Here is a 26390-nt window from a genome sequence, read left to right as displayed (position 1 = left end):
AATAGCTAATTTCCAGATTGTAACAGTTTATTTCCAGTGCCGGAACTTTATGGAATTTCCTTAAAGCGATTTTTTTTTCAGATTGATGTATTTCCCCAATTTTTCTAATTGTTTTTCCTTCTGAGTTGTACCTTTTAAAGGATGACTGGCCATGACTGGTGGAGCATCTCAGTGCCATACTAGTTCTGTGCTGTTTAAAATGAAACTTTTACAACAGCAAATTGATAACATTTAGAAGCATTTCCTACTTCAGTAGAATTTGCTGTATGAGAATGCAACCACAATCACACTGGAGGACAAATGACCATATCCTATTCTTGCACGTCTCGTTTCTCAAATGGAAATGAGACAATGAGGGGATAGTCAAACCTATGGTGAAACCACTGCATGGTTGTATATTGCACAAGGTAATGTGACAAGGGAAGAAAACTTTAGCATCAGGCAGACAATTATGTGAAGAGATGTTTGGATTGTGCTGGAAAGCAGTTACCCAGTTTGTAGCTGGTTCCTCCAGTGATTTCCCTTTAATCTTCCCTCTGCTAAAGGAGAAAAGTTCAGTTTCCTGGTCTCTCCGAGAAACGGATCTCTCATTCCTGGCAGCATTTTAGTAAATCTCTACTTTCACATTGACATCCTTCCTAAAGAGTGGCGGTCAGAACTGAAGTAATCAGACTCTCAATTTTAAAAAACCCTGCCTTGGAACTCTGTATCTCTATAAATCCCAGGATTTTAACAGGTTTTTCTCACTTTGTTTAAACCTGACAAAGGTTTGTCTACTGATTTCCTAACATCGGTAGCTGAGCGAAGGGCGCTGAGTAGGCTACGGTCAATTATGGAAAACTCTGAACATCCTCTACATAGCACCATCCAGAGACAGAGAAGCAGTTTCAGCGACAGGTTACTATCGATGCAATGCTCCTCAGACAGGATGAAGAGGTCAATACTCCCCAATGCCATTAGGCTTTACAATTCAACCGCCAGGACTTAAGAACTTTTTAAAAGCTATTATTAATGCTTTTTGAGATAGTGATTTAGATGCATATCATATTTTTTACTGAGTTAAGTATTGTATGTAATTAGTTTTGCTACAACAAGTGTATGGGACATTGGAAAAAAGTTGAATTTCCCCATGGGGATGAATAAAGTATCTATCTATCTATCTATCTATCCTTCTGCATTCTCCACCCCTTCAAATTGTAATATTCCACTGCTGCTACTTAAAATCATCTGTTTGAGGAAAACACTGATATATCCATTGTTTTTTTCTGAAAAATATTAGAAGGTGATACCATTACATGAAATTGTATTTATATAATATATTATGTTGCATACAGGAAATATCCCAAGCTATTTCTCTGTGAAAGGGCAGTGAATAGTGAACGGGAGTACTGTTATAAGGTGAATTTTGAACTGGTACTTTAAAATTGGGACAGATACCCAAGGCAAAGTGACATAGCATGACACCTCAAAAATATAGGCCCTACCGCTACTTGAATTTACAGCGATCATCTCTGCATTTCTACAGTTTTAGTTTGCATGGTATGTTAATGACTTTGAAGTGAGCCAGTGACAAAAGTGACACAACTCTATGGACAATAAACCGTGAAGTACTGTTTATAACAAGAGAGACGGGTAACTGGTGAAGAGCTTAAACAGACTGGACCAATTCAGTATCAACATAAATTTGTGAGGTTAGGCAAGCATAATAAGTTTTGTACAAAGTAATCTAAATAGTATTATAGGACCTGATGCAAGAAAGTGATTTGGGAGACTGGCGGACGGCCAACTCAAACCATCAGAACAATGTGCACAATCAACGACTATTTTGTTTTGGTCTTCACGGTGGAGGGCATGTCTAATATGCCAAAGAAGGACGTTATGTACGAAATGGGAGGTGTGGACCTCAATAAAATCACTGTCACTAAAGAGATAGTGATGAGCAAACTAGAGAGCCTGAAGGTAGATAAGTCCCCTGGTGCTGATGGGATGCATCCCAGGGTGCTGAAGGAATTGGTGGAGGTTATAGTAGATGCATTGGTAATCATTTATCAAAACTCTCTAGACTCTGGGCAGGTCTCACTGAATGGCGGAGCAGGCTCGATGGGCCGGATGGCCTACTCCTGCTCCTATTTCTTATGTTCTTAGGTAACAGAGAGAGGAGACTGGACTAGGCTGCAACTTCATAACTGACTTCAGCGCAGTTTCTGTCCAATTAAAACATCAACAATTATGTTAAGTTGGTTCCATTTCTAACTTCTACTTAGCAAATCGAAGAAAAACATCCACTGATGTCAGAAATTAGGAACCTGAGTTATGAGAGATGGCTGAATAAACGGAGATGAGAGGGCCTGCAGTCATTTCACTGCTAAGTTCCAACAGACCAGCATAATCTTTAAGAGGATTCCATGGTGTGACTGTGTGACATTATTAGACTGAAACTGCCATTCCTTTTCATCTCATGCAGAGTCCAGGAGAGCACTGTGGGACAGAGTATATCAGTTGTTTCAAATGATCACCAGATAAGTACCTGGTGGAAGAATGAATACAAGGAATCAAGCACAGCGGCTTCCTGTGCTAAGGTGGCCTGACTTAGAAATCTGATCTTGCCCAAGTTCAGTTTCAAAGCATTTTACAAGACAGTAATCATAATAATTATTATGTTTTGAGACTGAATACAGTACATATTTCAATCAGTTTAATTATGGGGCAGAGTTAGAATAAATGTCCAATGAAAAGGGAGAACCAGAGAAAGTGTATGTAGAGTGAAATGATATGAGTTGCCACAACAAAAATGGACTTACTAAATTACAGAGAAATCAGCTTACGTACAGTTCAGGGAACAGAACCTGGGGACTGTCTGTAATGGGTTAGTGTAATTATTAAATATTGGAATAGACTGCACTTGGACTAACCATATCTGTACATTCTTGTGCTTCCATAATCCAAATTGAAACATGTGCAAAACTGCAAAAGGGGCCAGATTTGACCTCTCCAAGACCCCCAGAAAAGGGTTTTTATCTTCTGTTTGTATACTTTGGAACCAGACAGGAGCATTCTTGATTTTGGATGCTTTCATCCTGTTCAATGTAAATCACATGGGATGTCCATGAAGCATTTTCCTTTCATCTCCCAACTGGACTGCTGCTTACTATATCTCCTGATTTCAGTGTACACGTTTACAGATTTTGTTAGTCGCTGAACAAGGAGGACAGTAGAAGGAGAGATGGGGGGGGGGTGGTATCTTGATCATATGTTTATGTATACACCAATAATCATTACAATGGTTTTAGTAAGTCAATACTACTTTGAGTTTTAAATTTATGGCTCTCTCTGGCTGACATTACAAACTTGATCAATCTCATGAACTGTATTTTCTGAGTCCTTGAATAAGTTACCACACACTTGTGCAGAACTGGAGTCACCAAACACCAGATGGAGAAAAGGAAGACATCGTGGAGGGATCATCGACTGAGTCTGTGTGCGTGGAAGTAAGAAACAGGATGGGAACAATCACTCTGTTGGGAGCATTCTGTAGACATCTCTGTCCCCACCTCCCCCAGTAACAACAAGGACACCGCGGAGCTAATCAGTAGGCAGACTATGGAAAGGTGCAAAGATAACAGGGCTGTTGTCATGGGGAACTTAAACTTCCCTAATTTAGATTGGTACATCCTTAGTGCAAAAGGTTTAGATTGGCAGAATTTGTTAGGAGTATCCTGGAAGGAACCTTGACACAATATGTGGACAAGCCAACTAGAGAGACCATACTGGATACAGTACAAAGAATGTACCTGGTTAGGTGACAGATCCCTCTGTGGGTGAGCATTTCAGAGACAATGACCACAACTCCCTGACCTTTAACATATGCTTTGGACAAGGATATGTGCAGTTACTTTGGCCAAGTATTTAATTGAGGGAGGGCTAATTATGATGCTATTAGGCAGGAAATTAGGAACAGATGTTCTCAGGGAAATGTACAATGGTAATGTGGAAGTGTTAAGGGAGCACTTGCATGGCATTCTGGATCAGTTTGTCCCATTGAGGCATAGAAAAGATGGTAGGGTAAAGGAACCATGATTAACAAGAGAAAGAAAGAAGCACAGTTAAGGTTTAAGATGCAAGGAATAGACAGGATTTCTGAGAGTTATAAGGTAGCCAGCAAGGAGCTTAAGGAGGGCCTTATGAGAGCTAAAGGGAACATCAGAAGGCATTGTTGAGTAGGATTAGGGAAAACCCCAAGGCATTCTATATGTATGTGAAGAAAAAGAGGATGACTAGAGTGAGAGTAGGAGCGATCAGGGATAAAAGAAGAAACATGTGCCTCAAGTCAAAGGAGGTAGAGGAGCTCCTTAATGAATACTTTGCTTCAGTGTTCACCAATGAGAGGGATCTTGACAAATGTGAGGTCAGTGCAGAACAGGCTAATGTGTTGGAACATGTCAAGATTAAGAAAGAGACAGTGTTGGAGGTTTTGAAAAACATTAGGACAGGCAAGCAGTGGGGATGGCCGGGATATAGTGATGGAAGAGATTATTGTGACGTTGGTGATGATTTTTTTTTGTCCTTACTGGCCACAGGAGAAATACTAGAAGATTGAAGTAAATAGTAAATGTAAATGTTGATACAGGAATTATGAAGGCATAGGTGTGTTGGCCTTTAATAGCCAGGGGGATTGAGTTCAAGAGCCGTGTGGTAATGTTGCAGCTCTATAAAAATTTGGTTAGACCACACTTGGGAGTATTATATTTAGTTGTGGTCATCTCATTTTAGGAAGGATGTGGAAGCCTTAGAGAGAGTGCAGAGGATATTAACCAGGAAGCTGACTGGAATAGAGAGCATGTCTTATGAGGAAAGTTTGAGTGAGTAAGGGCTGTTCTCTTTGGAGAGAAAGTGGCTGAGAGGAGACTTGATAGAGGCGTACAGATAATAAGAGGCACAGATAGAGTGGACAATCAGCTCCTTTTTGCAAGGTTGGCAATGGCTAATACAAAAGGACATACTTTAAAGGTGATTGGAGGGGCTACATCAGAGGAAGGTTTTTTATTAAACGCAGAGAGAGGTAAGTGTATGGAATGCCTTGCTAGGGATGGTGTTAGACACAGATACATTAGGGGCATTTAAGGGACTCAGAAAGAAAAATGGAAGTTTATGTTAGAGGGAAAGGTTAAATCAATTTTGGAGTAGGTTAAAGGGCCAGCACAACAGTGTGGGCCAAAAGGCCTGAACTATAATGTAATGTTGTTTTTTCCATACTATGGGGTGGAGGAAGAGCAACCTCCCATTGCAATGGCTAAAAAATATACATCAGCATTCAGTCTGAAGAAAATGAAATCAGAACATACTTGAGAAATTGAACTGTTTTATCTATAAGCTAACCAACAATATATCAAAATTATGAATACACTGATAGCCCATTTCAGTTCTGATGTGTTATACACACCCTCCCCATGTTACAAGTGCCTGCCTTATGGACAGCCATACATACAAATGCACACTTAGGAGGAAATGGAGCTGGATAGGCACCTGTGTGTGAGACTTAGAAAACCAGAGTGTCCCCAGGTTATAACAGCATTAAGAGATGGGCGGGATCGACGGGAATGGATCTGCCAGCAGCTGCAAGCATTTTCCACCCAGTGCGAATGGGCGCGTGCGCTCTCTTCCCATCCCCACTCCGAGCCACGACAGTCAGGGCTGGACTGGGCCGAGCAGGGTTGAAGAGCTGAGCAAACTCGGTCGTGCTCTCGCTCACTGATTGCCACGCCTGCTCGCTCTCCCTCCACTGCTGTGTTTGTTCATTTCAGTGTTATGGATGCAGCCTGGGGACTTTCCATAGTCCTCTCGATCTCACACACATGGATACAGATCCACCCCCGTTTCCTCTGTTACAGGAAATTGAGACCAAGCAGCCTCGGTGCCAGTGATCTGGTGCAAACCACCCTCTTCTGCTGCCGTCCTCAAAGCAAAATATCATGCAAGACTTCGTGTGCAGAGACTTGCTGAGAGGGCTGGTGTTGTGTGGGTGGGGGTAAACACTAGACCATCCCACACTGAGTTGGGAGACTCAATGTTACACCCTGGCGAGCGCAGCGATTGTGAAGAACTTCAGGGAACTGGCAGTACATGTTGACTGTCTACTCAGATCCAAAAGTTTCTCTTAGTCACAATGGAAGTTGCTGCCCCTCGTATATGGCTGCATATCAGAGTGAGGTTTCATTCGGGTAATAGGCTCGCTGGCTTTTAAAATTGTTAGCATGGAGAAATCCCTGGGCTGGGAAGAGCTGAGCAGCCAAGCAAAGAAGAGACAGCAGGAAGACCGTAGGATGCAAGCAACGTGTCAACACAAGGAGCAGGTGCTCTCGGCCCCCGGCAGTGGCTCAGACTCATCGTGCAGGCCGGGAGCAGCCATGAACTCCAAATCTCACTGCGGAGTGACCTTCCAAGTTCCAGCAATTGGAGTCCGTCAGACAGCAATAACATTCAGGCAACTATGGCCGTTTGAAGGCGTAATTTTACCGGGTTTTAGAATATGTTGCATTTTTTTTATCACAATGTCAGCCTTATTAGTTTCAATTATATATATTTTAATATGTTACATACTTATGGAAGTCATCAAAGAGTATGTAATATTAATTAGATCGACTGCAGCTAAAGTCAGATGCATTGAAGTAATGCTAGAAAATGTAAGGATTTCACAGCATATAGTTTTAGCACAGAGGTTTAAGTTTAATCTTATCTTTGGCACTTTGCAGAGTTCAGCGGGCAATTTCAACATAGATAGATTTCCATGCAGCCATCTGGAACCTTTCTAGAATCCTACTGAAACAAAAACACTTTATTGTTCCAATAAAGAACAGTGCATCGATGGGATTTCTGGCACCATTATTTATTGCATACTGGGAAGTAGATATCAATCTTTTCAATGTAAATTGCCTATGAGATTTCGCTAAGTTACCATATATATAGGCTGTTCATGATTCTCTGTCATTGTGTTCACTTCAATACTTGAAATCAATGCTTTAATTTGTCCAATGGTCACATTTAGTACTTTAAATAGCAACTCGTTTCTAAATCCCAGAACATTATGCATGTACAAAAAGCTTGCTTAAAATAAGTAAATATGTTTTCCTGCTAAAGCCGGGCTGTATGCTGTTTGATCTGCATTCCATCTCTGAACTAACTTCAGATTTTAATGATTACTGATGACAAGAATTGCTTTTAGAAATGAATCCTAAAGCCAAATATACAACAAGGACATTACAGTATCATTCAACAACCATAGGAGGCTCAAGAAATACCAAGTTTGCACAGTTACTGGTCAGTGAAAAGAAATCATCCATCACGAAAATGGCTTCATTTTATAAGGTCTGAACAGCCTGAATTACATTACAGCATCTGCCTGGAGCGAATATATCCAGTGTAGTGATGCAATTCCTAATTGAGTTTACATAAATATCAAAGAAAAGCTGGTTCTGGATTGGCGGACACTAAAGACTATACGACACAGGAGCAGAATTAGGCTATTCGGTTTATTGAGTCCGCTCTGCCATTCAGTCATGGCTGATTTTTCAACCCTCTCAGCCTCACTCCCCTGCTTTCTGCTTGTAAACTTTGATGCCCTTACTAATTGAGAACCTATCAACCTCTGCTTTAAATATATCCAATGACTTGGCCTCCACAGCTGTCTGTAGCAATGAATTCCACAAATCACCGTCCTCTGGCTGAATACATTCCTCCTCATGTCTAATCTAAAGGGGCATCCTTGTATTCTGAGGCTATGCCCTCTGGTCCCAGACTCTATCTAGGCCTTTCAATATTTGAAGGGATTCAATGAGATCACCCCTTCCCACTCTTCAAAACTCCAGCAATCACAGGGTTAGAGCCTTTAATTCCCAGGATAATTCTCATAAATCTCTTCTGGACCCTCTCCAATGCCAACACATCCTTAGATAAGGGGCCCAAAACTGCTCACAAGACTCCAAATTCAGTCTAATGTCTCACAAAGCCTCAGATATGATCCAGCTTTGTGGAAGGAGACGACAATGAATGTCACCTTAACCATTACAAGTTACTCAGTATAAGAGACACCTACTGATATTTTCAAGACAACTAAAATAACAGGAAGCAGTCAAACCTTACAACTGCAACTGGAATAGGAATATTTTCCATTTCCAATATCTTTTTCCAATTTACCAATCTGTGTGGGATATATTCCTGCATTTTCTGAAGTTTCCTCTTTCCCTGCAACTGTTGATCACACAGGTTATGGGGAGCTATGGAAGACTTGAAAGGCGTTCCACTGCCACTACTTTAAAGCATGATGAAAGATTAATTTTATAGGTCACATGTACATTGACACATACAGTGAAACACGTTGTTTGTGCCAATGACCGACGCATTCCGATGATGGCGCTGGGAACAGCCCACAAGCGTTGCCACACTACCAGCTCCAATATAGCAACTCACTGACCATAAATGTGCGTGTTTGCAACGTGGGTGTAAACAGGAGCACCTGAAAGAAACACACGCAGACACTGGGATAAGGTGAAATTCCTTACAGACAGCAGAAAGAATTGAACCCTGAGCAGTGATTACTGGCTCTGTAAAGTGATTATGTCAACCACTACACTATTGTGCCGCCCAACTTCTGGAACATGTGCAACAGGCTGGAGGAACTTTGCAGGTCGGGCAGCATCTTTGGAAACAAATGCTGCCTGGCCTGCTGAGTTCCTCCAGCCTGTTGTGTGTGTGGCTTTGACCCCAGCATCTGCAGAGTATTTGGTGTTCTGGAACACGTGCTCTCTGCTGTATGACAGCACAAACACCTTTATTTATTAAAGGGTAAATAGACCATAACATCGATAATATACTGAATTTCTGACAATATCATGGTCAATAACCTCAGAAAATGCATGGCAAAGGCTCGGATAGAAATCAGTGGCAGGCACTGATAGAAAAATAGTGCAGCTTTCTTAAACAGTAAAACGATTATCAATGTTTTATGGAATAGTACATTTAACATACTGAGAAAAGTGAGGGATTCCATGTAGAAATCAGAATCATCTCGATGACACCACAGAAACTCTGGAAGGAGATCTCATGTTAGTGAGGGACCAAACTGACTTTGTCATTGGACACTGGGACAACAAAGGTCCTTTGGCAGTCCAAACAAGTCTTTTCACTGTCAATGGCAAAAAGAACATCAGCACAAGGGTCACCATCCTCCCACTTCTTCTAGTTACTCCATTTTGACAAAGACGAGAGGCAAGTGGACTACTATGAATACAACCCAAATTGAAAGCTCCTACTTATCCGGACAAGAACACTTCCTTGAGTTAGCCTGACGTCAGTGGTGGGAAAGATGCTGGAGTCAATTATAAAAGAGGAAATTACGACACATTTGGATAGCAGTAGAAGGATCAGTCTGAGTCAGCATGGATTTATGAAGGGAAAATCATGCTTGACTAATCTTCTGGAGTTTTTTTGAGGATGTAACTATGAAAATGGACAAGGGAGACCCAGTGGATGTAGTGTACCTAGACTTCCAGAAAGCTTTTGATAAAGTCCCACATAGGAGATTAGTGGGCAAAATTAGGGCACATGGTATTGGGGGCAGAGTACTGACATGGATTGAAAATTGGCTGGCTGACAGGAAACAAAGAGTAGTGATTAACGGGTCCCTTTCGGAATGGCAGGCTGTGACCAGTGGGGTACCGCAAGGTTCGGTGCTGGGACTGCAGCTGTTTACAATATACATTAATGATTTAGATGAAGGGATTAAAAGTAGCATTAGCAAATTTGCTGATGACACAAAGCTGGGTGGCAGTGTGAAATGTCAGGAGGATGTTATGAGAATGCAGGGTGACTTGGACAGGTTGGGTGAATGGGCAAATGTATGGCAGATGCAGTTTAATGTGGATAAATGTGAGGCTGCACTTTGGTGGCAAGAACAGGAAGGCAGATTACTATCTAAATGGAGTCAAGTTAGGAAAAGGGGAAGCACAACGAGATCTAAGTGTTCTTGTACATCAGTCAATGAAAGCAAGCATGCAGGTACAGCAGGCATTGAAGAAAGCTAATGGCATGCTGGCCTTTATAACAAGAGGAATTGAGTAAAGGAGTAAAGAGCTCCTTCTGCAGCTGTACAGGGACCTGGTGAGACCCCATCTGGAGTATTGTATGCAGTTTTGGTCTCCAAATTTGAGGAAGGACATTCTTGCTATTGAGGGAGTGCAGCGTAGGTTCACAAGGTTAATTCCCGGAATGGTGGGACTGTCATATGTTGAAAGATTGGAGCGACTGGGCTTGTATACACTGGAATTTAGAAGGATGAGAGGGGATCTGATTGAGACATATAAGATTATTAAGGGATTGGACAAGCTGGAGGCAGGAAATATGTTCCCGCTGGTGGGTGAGTCCAGAACTAGAGGCCACAGTTTAAGAATAAGGGGTAGGCCATTTAGAACAGAGATGCAGAAAGACTTTTTCACCCAGAGAGTGGTGGATATGTGGAATGCTCTGCCCCAGAAGGCAGTGGAGGCCAAGTCTCTGGATGCATTCAAGAGAGAGTTAGATAGAGCTCTTATAGATAGCGGGGTCAAGGGATATGGGGAAAGGGCAGGAACGGGGTACTGATTGTGTATGATCAGCCATGATCACAGTGAATGGCGGTGCTGACTAGAAGGGTCGAATGGCCTACTCCTGCACCTATTGTCTATTGTAATCACATCAGATATTGCAGGAATAGTTGAACTAGCTGGAGTGTGGGAGAGTTCATCAAAGTTACAAAGGTGGAAATAAGCAGCCTGCACAGTACCACGATAGATTTATAGTGTGAAGATCATCCAAGGTTCATCAAAACAAAGAACCTGAGTTCTTTGTCCTCAAAGACACAGCTTGTTTTAAACAGTTTTATTTTATGTATATCATGTTGTAGAGTGTTTCGAAATCAAGTATTTTGATGTGCAACATTGGTTCAGTTTCAATCAAGAGCCATAAAGAGATGGTGTCAAAGGCCTAAGATTAACTTTGTTATGGGCACTGTTTGTGCTGGATCCATTACCATCCAGCACCTTCCTGAAATAGGGTATCAGCTATGGGATTGCTTTCTCTATTTTACTTCTTTTAGTATTGTCTGAAAATGAACATTAGTACTTTATTTCCAGGAAAATACAATCCACTATGCTTTGTACACTTTAAACAATCCAATTCATGACAACAATGGTAAATGTTTGTAGCACTTTTTTCAATGCTTCCCACTAGAAAATATCTTTCAAGAAAACTTTAGTTCCATACCTTCTTCTAAAAATACAACTATCATCTTATGGCAAGTGTACCTGCAGTATATGTATTGGCACAGGGGTTGATGGCATTGAGCTGGCTGAGATAATGCGAATAACCATTGGATTCAATTCTTTCTCCACTTCCTTTGACATTAGTGATTTATCCACTGATACAGTGAAAAGAGCATCCAGTAGTCCGGGGATTATTTTTTCCAATTTATTTGTGACAGATTTTTCTCCTGGAGATAGAATGGAGAGAATCACTAGCAAAAATACTGAAAAAATAATGAAAAGATAAGCTCTTAAGGGTAGCAAAAATTTAAGCAATGTGACACTAGCATCTAGGATTTGGTGCTTTTCAATAGAATTGTTGAATAGTGAGAACTAATTTAAGAAAGCTGTAGAAAGTTGCCACACAAAAGGAGGCTCTTCAGCCCATCTGAGATGCTAGAGCAATCCAAGACTAGAACATCAGCCATTTCTCTTTCATAGCACGATGGTTTTTCCAGAAGAGGCATCATCTAGAGCACAACTGATCTAGCCTTCCATTACTCCAATTATCTTGTTATTTTTCGTTTGCACTTGCACACCATTTTAAAAAGACTAATTTATTTTAGATTTTTGTAAATTAATTTTGCGTTCCTTGAGTAATTTTGCAGCTGTCACGCTATATTTTTTTCCTCTGATGGCAACCGTTTTATTGACAGTCAATCCTCCAGTCAGTTACTAAATTCCAGCTGGACCTGATTGTTCTCCATTTTCACTTAAAACACCAAGGAAACGAGTGTTCTTTCTTTCTGTTGCCGTTTATCCAAAAGTTGTTACAATATTCCTTGTGTTACTGACATTAAAAACCTAAAGGACCAATCACTCAAGTATGGCTACAAGAACAGGTCAGAAGCAGGTTTCTTAAGGCAGGTGAAAGATGAAAATTGAAACTCCCAGTCAGCACAGCAGCAGTTTGCTTCTGAATTTGAAGACAATCATTTGCTAATTTAAAGATAGCACGAAAAAGGCCCTTCCAGCCCTTAAAGTCACACCGCGCCCAGCAACCCACCAATTTAATCCTAGCCTCATCACGATGACCTATTAATACCTGACCAGTATGTCTTTGGCCTATGGGAGGAAACCCACGTGCACATGTATAGGAAAGTACTAACCTACAGGGGACTCCAAAATTGAACTCCAAACTCCAACGTGCCGAGCTGTAATAGCATTGCTCTATCTGCTACACTATTGTGGCGCCCCAAATAATAATTCACTGAATACTTAACCAATTGCAGTCAAATCAAATCGGATTTTTGAAATGCAATGAGCTTCCACAAATGATGTACAATTAAAACTCAAAAGAATGAAATTTCCACATTGAAGTTACTGTATTTCAGGAACAGCACAAGTGCGAGCAGGTACGCATGTCCACGGCTTTACCCCAGATGCGGAGTTTGTTGTTGGAAGTCTTAACAAATATGTAGTTACTTGTTATACCAGGTAATATTCTTAATAGCAAAGTATGCATATTAGTGTCTGTGTGCTTTCAAAAAGGTTGCTTAAATCAGCCAACATTGTTTTAATGTGTCTTGGGCAATAAATTGTGCATTCGACATCTGCTCAAATATACTGTGCAGTACCATCAATGGCTTTTTACTCACAACCATTGATGGGTCTGAATGTGCTGTGTTTTGTCTGGAGAATTAAGTAATTCAGCTATTAAAAGACAACTGCAGTTGATTTTGTGGGATTTTCATTTACATAATTATTCAAAGCTCCTGGGGCAGATTGGGGGTTATTTCTGTTTTGGCAAGGGCAGGGGTAGGATTATCAGAGCCTCAGAAGTTTGTACATGCTCAGCAGTAAGTTTCATAAGCAACACACACAAAATGCTGGAGGACTCAGCAGGTCAGGCAGCATCTATGGAAATGAATAGACAGTTGAAGTTTTGGGCCAAGATCCTTCTTCAGGACTGGAAAGGAAATGGACGATACCAGAATAAAAAGTTCTGGGGAGGGAAAGGAGGATAGCCAGAAGGTGACAGCTGAAACCCGGTGGGTAGGAAAGGTAAAGGGCTGGAAAAGAAGGAATATGATAGGGGAGGATTGTGGACCATAGAAGAAAGGGAAGGAGGAAGGGACCCAGGAGGAGCTGATAGGCAGCAGAGAAGAGGTAAGAGGCCTCAGTGGGCTCAGGAGGAGCCTCAGTGGACCCAGGAGGAGCTGATAGGCAGCAGAGAAGAGGTAAGAGGCCTCAGTAGGCCCAGGAGGAGCCTCAGTGGACCCAGGAGGAGCTGATAGGCAGCAGAGAAGAGGAAAGAGGCCTCAGTGGGCCCAGGAGGAGTCTCAGTGGACCCAGGAGGAGTTGATAGGCAGCAGAGAAGAGGAAAGAGGCCTCAGTGGACCCAGGAGGAGCTGATAGGCAGCAGAGAAGAGGAAAGAGGCCTCAGTGGACCCAGGAGGAGCTGATAGGCAGCAGAGAAGAGGAAAGAGGCCTCAGTGGGGAACAGGGACTTCTTTTAACCAGAAGGAGAAATCAATATTCATCCCATCAAGTTGGAGGCTATCTGGAATATAAGGTGTTGTTGTTCCTCCTCCCTGAGGGTGGCCTCATCGTGAAACAACAGGAGGTTATGGACCAACATATCAGAATGGGAATGGGAAACGGAACTAAAATGTTTGGGCACTAGAAAGTTCTGCTTTTGGCAGATGGAGCAGAGGTGCTCGACGAAGTGGTCCCCCAATTTACAACGGGTCTCTTCAGTGTAGAGGAGGCTGCAGCGGAAGCACTGGACACAACAGATGGCCCCAGCTGATTCGCAGGTGAAGTGTTGCCTTACCAGGGGGCCCTTAATGGAGACAAGGGAGGAGGTGAATGGGCACCTGTAGTACTTAGCCTACTTACAGGGGTAAATGTTGAGAGGGAGATTTGTGTGGAGGGACAACTGGACAAGGGAATCACAGAGGAACTGATCCCTGTGGAAAGCAGGGTGGGGGAGGTTAAGGTATGTTTGGTGTAGGACCCCTTTGGAGATGGCAGAAGCTGCGGAGAATTATGTGATGTGGAGGCTCATGGGGTGGGGGGTGAGGACAAGAGGAACTCTATCACGGTTAAGGCAGCAGGAAGATGGGGTGAGCACAGATGTCCGGGAAATGCAGAAGATGAGGGTGAGGGCAGCGTCAATTGTAGAGGAAGGGAAACCTCATTCTATGAAGAAGGAGAACATCTCTGATGCCCGGGAAAGAAAAGCCACATCCTGGGAACAGATGCAGCGGAGATGAAGGAACTGACAAAAGGGAATATCATTTTTACAGGAGACAGGGTAGGAAGAAGAAATAGTCAAGATAACCACAGGACTTATAAAAGATGTCAGTCAACAGTTTGTCTCCAGAGATGGAGGTAGAGAGATTGAGAAAGAGGAAGGAGGAGTCAGAAATAGAATACACCAAGTGAATTTAAGGGTAGGGTGGAAGTTGGAGGAAAAATTGATGAAATTGACAATCTCAGCATGGATGCACCAACGCAGCCGTCAATGTGTTGGGGAGCATTACTGGGGAAGACTAGGAACGTGGACTGTTATATGTAACCAACAGAAAGGCAGACGTAGCTGGAGCACATGCAGGTGCCCTCTCGGGCACGGAAAGAGAAAATTGGAACGGTTACAATCACCAGGGAAGTGGGATTGAGCTACTGTTCAGATTCAGAGTCAGATTTATTTATCAGAGGCATAATGAAACAGAGTGAAATGTGCCATTTGTGTTAACAACCAATGGATGTGCTGGGGGAAGCCTACAAGTATTGGAGCTGTAGGCTGACAAATCCCTGGAATTCAACCTCATATCTTCATGAATTGAGATAGATGATGCATTCATTTTAATTTTCCAAAATTCCTTAGGTTTGAGTAAAGTTCAATTAAGTTGGAAAATAGCAGCTGTAACTTCTTTACTCAAAAAGGGAGGGAGACAGAAATCAGAAAACTACAAACTAGTTAACTTAACGTCCATCATAGGGAAGATTCTAGAAGTTACTATTAATGATGTTAAAGCAGAGCACTTGGAAAAATATTCAAGGTAACCAGGCAAAGTCAAAATGGTTGGTGAAAGAGGAAATTATGGCTGAACCATTATTTGGAGTTGTAGCGGTTACTTGAAAACAAACCAAGGCCTCTGAGAGACCGAGTACGGGAACTGACACGGCATGACGCACTTCCAAATAACTGAGTTCCAAATCGACAAAAGTACATTCAATCCTTTACTATGAAACCAGCACAGATGAACAATCTTATAGCAATATAAAGAGAATGAAACTAAATCTAGCCATATAGTGGAATTAATGTTCCAATAACTAAAAGGTCGAATAAAATTAGTGTAATCAGAATTAGTGAAGTTGGTGTTACACAGAAATTAATGGTCAACTAGAAGTAACACGCCCCACATCAGCTCATTCTCTGGCTCTAACCAGACTAAATTAAAACTAAGCATGAATATATAACTATACTAATTTGCTTCTACCACATCCAAATCCACATGGCAAATCACCCATAATAAACGTGAAACACAAAATACAATACAGTCAGACCCAAAACAGATACATGGCTCCTAACGGAGTCGCTTTAAAAAAATGTAAAATGGACTATGAATAAAGGAAAACCAGTGCACAGTTCATAGATTTCCAGAATTTGTTAAAGCACCCCAACAAAGGTTATTTCAGAAAGTAAAAGGTCTTGCTATGGTGAGATGGCTGGCCATAAGGAAGCAGGGAGAAGGAATAAATGAAGGGCTTCCTGGTTGGGAAGCTGTAACAAATGACATGCTGTAGGCTCTTTCCTTCACAATTTATAAATGACTGGGATGAAGGAACTGAAGCTGCTAAATTTGCTGATGACACAAAGACAGGAAAGCATGTTGTGCTTATACTGTTTATACTTCGAGGTTATAAACGGAGTGAACGATGGAGTAGTGTATACTTTTTTTAAATGGCTCTAAACCATTGCCACCTCCCCTGGCACAGCATTCCAAGCACCTACCACACCCTGTGTTAAAAAAATTGCCTAGCAAATCTCTTTTAAACTTTCAACTTAATCCTATGTGCTCTTGAATTTCACATTTCCGCTCTGGGAATAGACTTTGGATTCTACCATGCCGATGCCTCTCATAATTTTACAGTAAGTATTCAGCCCCCATGACTATTTTCACATTTTATTGTCTCATTTTCTAAATTAAAAATATATTGAAGTAGGATTTTTGAGCTAATCTACAGGACATTGTGCATCATGTCAAATCAAAAGAAAAACCCCAAAGCCTATCAACAATTTACTAAAGATTAAGAAAGCAAAATTGTGAAGCTGAAAAAATATTCATCCCCTTTGTCATTAGTGGGCTCTATTCTCAGGTGCAATATGTTCACCCAATTTGTAGAAAATTGGAGGATCACCTGTTTTCAATGAATTCATAAGAATAAATACCCCTCTGTCTGTAAGGTTCAGCAATATGGTAGATATTCAAAAGATGGAACCAAAATGAAGATAAAAGAGCACTCAAGTTAAGTCAGGGAAATGACAATAGAGAAGCACAAATCAGGGTGTGGTGAACTACATATACCTGTCTGGACACGCCCCCTGCTGACTGCTCCTGTGGCTCCTCCCACAGACCCCGGTATAAAGGCGATTGAGGTCTGCGCTCGGCCTCTCTGTCTCCAGGATGTAGTATGGTGGTCAACCACTGCTTGTTCCTTCTTCCAGTCAATAAAAATTGATGCACCATCAATAACTCTCTCTGAGACGTAAAGGCGAGGTATCGGCTTTTATTGACTGGAAGAAGGAACAAGCAGTGGTTGACCACCATACTATACCGGCCTGGCAGACTCAATGAGCCCCCTGATGCCCTATCCCGGGGAGCGTGTGCTAGCGCACAGCTCGACCAGCTATACGCCCTTCATGCACATCTTTGCCATCCGGGGGTCACCCGATTTTACCATTTTGTGAAAGCCCGGAACCTGCCGTACTCCCTGGAGGACATCAGGACGATGACCAGGGACTGCCAAGTCTGCGCTGAGTGCAAACCGCATTTCTACCGTCCTGAAACGGTGCAACTTGTCAAGGCCACCCGCCCTTTTGAGCGACTGAGTGTTGACTTTAAGGGCCCCCTTCCCTCCACCGACCGCAATGTTTATTTTCTCAATATTATCGACGAGTACTCGCGGTTCCCCTTTGCCATCCCCTGCCCCGACACCACTACCACGTCCGTCATAAAAGCCCTGCACCAGCTCTTCACTCTGTTCAGATATCCCTGCTATATCCACAGTGATAGAGGGTCCTCCTTTATGAGTGACGAGCTGCGCTGGTACCTGCTAGCTAGGGGCATTGCTACTAGTCGGACCACGAGTTATAATCCCCGGGGAAATGGACAAGTGGAGAGGGAGAATGCCACAGTGTGGAAGGCCACACTTTTAGCCCTTAAGTCAAAAGGGTTGCCGGTCTCTCGATGGCAGGAGGTCCTCCCTGAGGCACTCCACTCTATCCGCTCCCTGTTATGTACGTCCACCAATGCCACCCCTCACGAGCGCCTATTCTCTTTTCCCAGGAAGTCTGCCACTGGGACCACCCTACCAGCTTGGCTGACGTCCCCAGGGCCAGTGCTGCTCCGGAAACATGTGAGTAGTAATAAATACTCCCCGCTGGTCGAGAGGGTTCACCTTCTACATGTGAACCCCCAGTATGCCTACGTGGTCTTACCTGATGGGCGGGAGGACACGGTCTCCGTCCGCGACCTGGCGCCCACAGGAGCAGCAGACCACTACCCCGAACACTCCACGGTAACTATGAACCCTGTACCCGAGGTGACACCGCACACACCAAGCCCTACACAGACTCCTCACGACACTCATATACCAGGCGTCTCGCACGCGTATATACCAGGTGCCTCGCACACGCATGAGGGATCACTGACGCCTAGTGGGCTGACACCTCCAGTTAGGCCAGAACCAGCACAACCTCCGTCTCCGGTGCAATCACCACCACCGGCACCTGTGCAATCACCACCGGCATCTGTGCAATCACAGCCGGTGCTACGTAGATCGCAGCGACAGATTCAACCACCTGATAGACTTAAGCTGTAAATATACTTGTAAGAAACTTCGCCCCATGGGGACTCTCTTTTAAAACAAGGGGGGGGGGATGAATGTGGTGAACTACATATACCTGTCTAGACATGCCCCCCCCCCCGCTGACTGCTCCTGTGGCTCCTCCCACAAACCCCTGCTGACTGCTCCTGTGGCTCCTCCCACAGACCCCTGCTGACTGCTCCTGTGGCTCCTCCCACAGACCCCTGCTGACTGCTCCTGTGGCTCCTCCCACAGACCCCTGTATAAAGGCGATTGATGTCTGAGCCCGGCCTCTCTGTCTCCAGGATGTAGTATGGTGGTCAACCACTGCTTGTTCCTTCTTCCAGTCAATAAAAGCCGATTCCTCGCCTTTACGTCTCAGAGTGAGTTATTGATGGTGCATCACAGGGGAAGGGTACAAGACCATCTCTAAGGCACTGAATATACCTCAGAGTTCAGAGGAGTCCATAGTGAAAAAGAGGAAAAATACAAAACCACAGCTACACTGCCCTAGGCCATGCATCTCCTCTGAGCTTAGTTGCTGGAGAAGAATAGCAACTGTGATGCCAACAGTCAACGGCTGCAACAGAGATGCAGTTTACGGCTCCACAATCTCTGAGGTTTTGTACAGAAAGGATATTTATGGAAGAGTGGCAGGGAAGAAGCCCTGGCTAAAAAAAAATCCTTGCCCATCAAGACTTGGCAAAGCATCGCCTAAAAGATACTGTAAAGATGTGGAAGAAAGTTTTGTGGTTGGATGAGACTAAAATGAAACTTGCTGGCCTGAAAAGTAAGTGGTACGTGTGGTGTAAATCTAATACTGCACATTAGCCAGGTAACACCATCCCTATTGTAAAGTACGGAGGAGTGGTATCATGCTATGGGGATGCTTTTCAGCAGCAGGGACTGGAAATCTGGTCCGGATTGATAGGAAGATGAATGCTGCTAAATACAGACAGATCCTAGACAAAAACCTGTTAGCCTGTGCCAGAAAGCTGAAACTGGGGAGAAAGTTTGTCTTTCAGCAGGACAATGACCCAAAGCACACTGCCAGATCAATGACAGAGTGACTTCAAATAAAGAAAATTGATGTCCTTGAGAAGCCCAGTCAGAGTCTTGACCTCAACCCGACTGAACATCTCTGGCTAGACCTCAAGATTGCTGTCCACCACCACAGCCTGAGCAATTTTGCAATAAGGAACAGCAAATCTTGCTCCATCACATTGTGCAAAGCTAATAGACACTAATCCAAAAGGATTACAGGCTGTAATAGTTGTGAGAGGCGGTTCAACTAAGTACTGAGCAAAAGGGGATGAATACTTTTGAACTGCTGACATTTCAGGTTTTGAATTTTTAGTTTGTCACGCTTTACAATTTTCCTGTGGTTTTTTTGGGCTCTACTGTGTGGGAGAATAGGAGCATGTGATTCATAAATAAAAATTCTCAGTTAATATGATCAAAATCCATTTCTCCTGCGGTCCATTGTCCTCTCCTATCAAATTCTTTCTTATTCAGCCATTTACCTCTTCCACCTATCATCTCCCAGCTTCTCATTTCATCTCCTTGAAGATTACTAATGTATAGTACTCATTAATGACATTGCCATCTTCCTCAGGCTCCTTGTGTAAATTCCCTACTTCATTCTTGAGTGAAGAGGAAAAAGAGTCCCCCTCTGGCCTGGGTTTCCTCTGCTATTCTTTGAAGTTCCTTTCCCAGTTCTCTGGTATACAGACTGTATAATGAGACTCAGGTAGCCCTCTCCCTCTTGCCCTAACTTTAACGGGTAAGGTGGGGGCAGGGGGTGGGATGTTGTAGCAAAGAGTGCTTCTCTCTAGGACCCTGACCATTTCACCATCAAAGAGAAAGATGCCTGCCTTGTTAAACGCAACCGATCCCTGCCACTGCCTGTAAAGAGCTTATAACTGCGTGGGTTTCCTCCCACAGTCCAAAGATGGTGGAAGGTTAATTGTTCATTGTAAATTGTCGCATGATTAGGCCAGTGTTAAATCGGGGGATTGCTGGACGGCATGGCTCGAAGGGTCAGAAGAGCCTATTCTGTGCTGTATCTCAATAAATAAATTAATTAAAATAAAAGCATGTGATGGACACACTTCACTTCATTGGATTCCTGCCAAGAAGCTTGAATTGTGCCATTCAGTGCACATATGCCAGCTCAGATATACCTTACAATTATTGTATGGAAATTAAACAGCGACCATATATAGCTTAGTCTGGTTCCTTTTAGCTTTCACTATTCTTTCCCAAGATTATCCACTTTGGCAATTGCTGAAAGTTGATATCAAAAGAAAGCTGCCAAGCAGACAGGCCAGGTCTGGTACCAGTCTACAGGCAGTTATTAAAATGTTCTACCCCTACATCTTGGAGAAGGCTTCAAAGTCACGCAACAGACACAACTACAAAATAGGCATCATTAAACCTTTAAAGAACTGCTGAAGAATTGAGGAAGGGCAGCATGTGTTGCTAATTTGTCACAGGATGTGGGATAATACACATGTATTCTCTTTTAAACTCTGCTTTACTCCAGTTCAACAACAACTGCAAGATTACAGAGGAATTATTTTGACATGTAGTATCTTAAAATAACTTGCCTTCCCACATCTACAGAACTTAAAACCACAATATCAAATTTTGCTTGATTTTCTAAGCCAGTATAAAATCAAATAAATTGCATTAGGTGCATTGAGTAAATGAAATCCAACCGTAACAATTTAGATACATACAAGTACTGATAAACTGCAAAAGTAGCATCAAGTGGTAAATTTATTATTGCGATGTTAACTTGTAAACAATTTTACTCTCTATAGTTCAGATTACTGAATATAATTAACCATCAGGCAGATGAAAAGTGTGAGCAATTAATATAGTGGCATTTTATTTACGTATTTATTTATTGAGATAAAGCACAGAACAGGTCCTTCAAGGCATGTTGCCCAGCAATTCCCCGATTTCAAACACAAGACAATTTACAATGACCAATTAACCCACCAAATGGTACACCTTTGGACTGTGGGAGGAAACCAGGAGGAAAGCCACAGGGTCGCGGAGATAACATACAAACTCCTTACAAGCAGCGGCAGGAATTGAACCTGTGTCGCCTGTGCTGTAACACGTTGTGCTAACCAATATGCTATCATGCTGCCCCAATTTTAGATATCTCCAGATTTTAATGTAATTTTTAATTCAAATATTTTTTTTTGTAATTCACTACAAAAGATACATCCCACTTGTGAATACATTATGTCAATGGCATACAAATAAAGTGTACCATTGATGCAATTAACTTTAGGTGCAAATCAAAGTGGAGCCTCAAGTAACAGAAGCACTGGGAATTGTGATTGATGTAATGACAAAATATAAATTTCAACACCATCTGCTAGTTGAATCACTGCTGTGTAGTCTCATCAGCTAAACGAATACAAAAACTGTGCTCAAAAAATGAGACAAAAGCACCCAATAGCTAGAATAAAGCAAAAGCTTGTTTCAGGCAATTGGAGGTCCAACCTCAAGATTGTGACGAAGTTAAATTTATATATTAAGTGAAAAAGGATCACTTTTTCGATTACTCACGACATTCTTACAAAATGGCTACAAAGTGAAGGAAACGATTCGAACAGAAGATACAAAGATTTGAACAGAAGAGGAGCATCCCGCCCCCTCTGGATGAACCGGAGCTGGTGGCATCAAGATTCATCGTCATCGAGGAAGACGTTAGAAGAGCCTTCCTGAAGGTAAATCCAAGGAAGGCGACGGGCCCAGATGGCGTCCCGGGACGGGTTCTCCGGGCCTGTGCAAGCGAGCTAGCTGGAGAGTTTGCTGACATCTGCAACTGCTCCCTGCTTCAGTCTAAGATCCCCTCATGTTTTAAGAAGGCAACGATAATCCCGGTGCCGAAGAAAAGCAAGGTGGCATGCCTGAATGACTATCGACCTGTGGCTCTGACATCAATTGCTATGAAGTGCTTCGAGCGATTGGTTATGGTACACATCAACCATAACCTACCAGTCAACCGCGACACTTTGCAATTCGCCTACCGGAGCAACAGGTCAACGGCAGATGCCATCTCTCTGGTACTACATTCCTCCTTAGAACACCTGGAGATTAAAGACGCATATGTAAGGCTCCTTTTCATTGACTACAGCTCTGCCTTTAATACCATCATTCCAAATAAACTGATTCCTAAGCTCCGGAACCTGGGTCTTAGCACCCAGATCTACAGCTGGGTCTTCAACTTCCTCACAGACAGGACCCAGGCTGTAAAAATAGGGGATAAGCTCTCCTCTACAATCACTCTGAGCACCGGTGCCCCACAAGGCTGTGTACTCAGCTCCCTGCTGTACTCACTGTACACCCATGATTGTATAGCCAAGTTTCCATTGAACTCAATATATAAGTTTGCTGATGACACCACAATTGTAGGCTGTATCCTGGGTAATGATGAGTCTGAGTACAGAGAGGAAATTAAGAACCTGGTGGCATGGTGCGAAGACAATAACCTATCCCTCAATGTCAGCAAGACGAAGGAACTGGTTGTTGACTTCAGAAGAAGTAGCGGACCGCACAACCCCATCTACATCAGTGATGCACAGGTGGAACAGGTCAAAAGCTTTAAGTTCCTTGGGGTGAATATCACAAATGACCTGACTTGGTCTAACCAAGCAGAATCCACTGCCAAGAAGGCCCACCAGCGCCTTTACTTCCTGAGAAAGCTGAAGAAATTTGGCCTGTTCCCTAAAACCCTCACTAATTTTTATAGGTGCACTGTAGAAAGCATTCTTCTAGGGTGCATCACAACCTGGTATGGAAGTTGTCCTGTCCAAGACCGGAAGAAGCTGCAGAAGATCGTGAACATAGCCCAGCACATCACACAAACCAATCTTCCATCCTTGGACTCACTTTACACTGCACACTATCGGAGCAGTGTTGCCAGGATAATCAAGGACACAACCTACCCAGCCAACGCACTTTTTGTCCCACCTCCCTCCAGTAGAAGGTTCAGGAGCATGAAGATTCGTACGGCCAGATTTGGGAACAGCTTCTTTCCAACTGTGATAAGACTGCTGAATGGATCCTGACCCGGATCTGGGCCGTACCTTCCAAATATACGGACCTGACGCACTACCTTACTTTCCCTTTTCTATTTTCTAATTATGATTTATAATTTAAATTTTTATTATATTTACTTCGATTTGTACTTCAGGGAGTGCGAAGCGCAGAATCAAATATCACTGTGATGATTGTACGCTTTAGTATCAATTATTTGGTGAAATAAAGTAAAGTAAAACCAATCTTAAAAGGGCAGACGAGAAAACCAGGAAACCTACCAACCAGGAAGAGCCTGTCACTACCACCTGTCTTCCCTATGTTTCTACAGTTTCTGGAAGGATCACCAGGATCGTGAAGAAATACCAGACCAATACCATCCACAAACCCATAAGGAAGCTCAAGTCACAACTTACGCAGGCCAAAGATGACCTGAGACTCAGGATGGCTGGTGTTTACAGGATTCCCTGTGAACGTGGAGCAGTGTATATTGACCAGATGGGACGAATGGGGGAAACCCGAATCAAGAAGCACAGGTGGTGTATCCATTTGGGTTACCCAGAGAAATTAGTGGTAGCAGAACATTGCAATTGCAAAGACCATAGGATTGACTACAGCACAAAATGACAGTGCTGTGCCAATGGCTTTTAAGAACTCCTGGTAATGGAAGCTATTGAATTAAAACTAGAGAAAAAGAATTTTAACAAAGGCGATGGTCTCGCTCTAAGAAAGAACTGGAGTTTGAATTTATACAAGGTGGGAGAGCAGAAATCTGATTGGATGAGGACTAACCAATTAGGAGGGAAGGACTACAGGGTATAAATACCAATGGACTGGACGTACCCAGGCATCATCACTGAAGAAGGGGACAGAGTTTGTCATCGAAATGTCGGTTATAATCGATATCTGTATCTGGCTGGAAGCCCAAAAAGAGTTTATTCAACATATTAAGTGTTTAAAGATGAAACCAATAAGGGATAGGTTAAAATAATATTGGTAAACGTATTTCAAAAATGAAATTTGAAGTAGTACATAAAAATGGAGAGTATATAAAAGGAACTAAATCAAGTTATGTTAAACACTATTCCCTTTTACGGAGTTTATTACATCAATAGATGGATTCAATATACAAAATATCATTGTGAAAAATATTGTCACATTAATTTTAAACTGTTTCTTTTAAAAAAATACTTGTCCAAAGAACATGGTGATCTTGGCAGTCTTGGAAATACCTATTTGGTAACACGTTACCCTAGTAAGATCCATACAATTCTGAATGACAATGGGCCAAAGTGAGAGCATACTTCTTCCAAAATTCCCACAAGACCCCACTCAAAGATCACTTCAACAAACCTTGATGAAAGTCTCAATTTAGGTTGGAGTCTCACCACCAGTTTACAACTGAGAAAGTTTGTAACAATGTTTAAATGTTTCTGATAGCCAGCGACAACAGCAAAACATTCAATACCATTGCTCAGCGTTCGATACCACCATCCCATCAGTACTGGATATGGTTCCTCGACTTCCTCATGAGGAGACCACAGTCAGTATGGATCAGTGATAATATTTCCTCTTCACTGACAGTACAGGGGAATCAGTAAGGAGGATATGTTATTAACATAAATCCTCAGATGACACCATTGTTGGTAAAATCCCACAACAATGCAGTGTGGAGTGAGATTGATCAGCTGGCTGGGTAGTGTCACAACAGCAACCTCGCACTCAATATCAGCAAGACCAAGGAACTGGTTGTGTACTTCAGGAAGAGAAAGCTAGGAGAACATGGAAAGAGTGAGCAGCTTCAAGTTCCTGGGTCTGTCCTGGACCCAGCACATTGATGCAATCATGAAGAAAGCACACCAATGGTTCTACTTCACTAGAAGCTTGAGAAGATCTGGTGCATCACCAATCTTAGACTTCTGTAAATGTATGGTGGACAGCATCCTGACTCTTCTCTGTCAGAGCTCTGAATATACCTTGCTATTCCTTTTTTTTTTTTAAAAACACCAATTATTTATTTTGTAATTTATAGTGATTTTATATCTCTGCACTGCACACTGTCGCAAAACAAATTTCATCATAAGGCAGTGATGTTAAACCTGATTCTCACATAAAAACTACTAAGCTTAATATAAGCTAAAAATTAAAGTTTAGAAATGAATAAATATGGTAAGCATTCAATTAAGTATTAGAATAAAATGTGGAAACTAGTAACTGAACCTAACCTGCTTGTCCTAATCTCCACATTAGGGAACCCCATGCAGATTACTGGGATCTCCATTGCCATATTAAGACCCACTTGCAATTCATGATGCAGGGGAATTCTCCAGTACAATACTGGGAAATCCTAGCATATCCTCACACCCCAAGGGACTGGGTCAGTCCAGGGAGTACCCACCTGAGAGCAGCTAATACTCCGTAGTTCACTTTCAAATGCTGAACATTGCCACCCACTACAAAATTTAGAAATTACTTGAATGGTCTCACTATCAGCTCGAATTGCTGACTATGAAAAAAAATCATTGTCCATATCCTACCAAATTCAATAATTTCATTTAGTTGAACAAAATAGTATCGCTTCCAAGTGATGATCTATTTGTAGAAAACAATGAAGGAATGAGAAGTAATCTATCAGGTTTAAACCTACAGGATAAGTCATTTTTGTCAAAAGATATCGACTACATCCTTTCCCCATTCCCCATGATTTAAGATTCGAAGTACATTTATTATCGAAGTGTATATGCAGTATACAACCCTGAGATTTGTCTTCCTCACATAATTATTTCTGACATTTGTGTTCACTCACCCGCAAGGAGAAGTTTAATATCCAGGTTTATCAAAGCTGGCACTGGTTTCTCTTTGACTTTCTTTTTCTTATGATGTATTTTTGGAGGGATGATTTTGATTGTACCTTGCTTCTTTGTTGTTGCTGCAGCAAAATGTGGACAAGTTTAGGTGCAG

The 26390-nt window shown here is 42.4% G+C and overlaps 1 protein-coding gene across 1 annotated transcript in view; it reads right to left on the bottom strand.

Annotated features, from left to right (window-relative positions):
- cfap92 (cilia and flagella associated protein 92 (putative)) overlaps positions 1 to 26390 on the bottom strand; it is a 126594-nt gene that overhangs the window by 41148 nt on the left and 59056 nt on the right. Inside the window, exons 8-9 of the mRNA XM_073072156.1 lie at positions 26236 to 26358; positions 11334 to 11518 (exon numbers count right to left, since the gene is read on the bottom strand). Of these exons, the coding sequence (XP_072928257.1) occupies positions 11334 to 11518; positions 26236 to 26358 (308 nt within the window). The remainder of the gene's footprint in view (positions 1 to 11333; positions 11519 to 26235; positions 26359 to 26390) is intronic.

This window comes from Hemitrygon akajei, chromosome 19 (genome assembly GCF_048418815.1).
Source record: "Hemitrygon akajei chromosome 19, sHemAka1.3, whole genome shotgun sequence".
NCBI lineage: Eukaryota > Metazoa > Chordata > Chondrichthyes > Myliobatiformes > Dasyatidae > Hemitrygon > Hemitrygon akajei.
The sequence above is the reverse complement of the archived record's forward strand: the minus strand, read 5'-3'. Positions and strand labels throughout refer to the sequence as shown.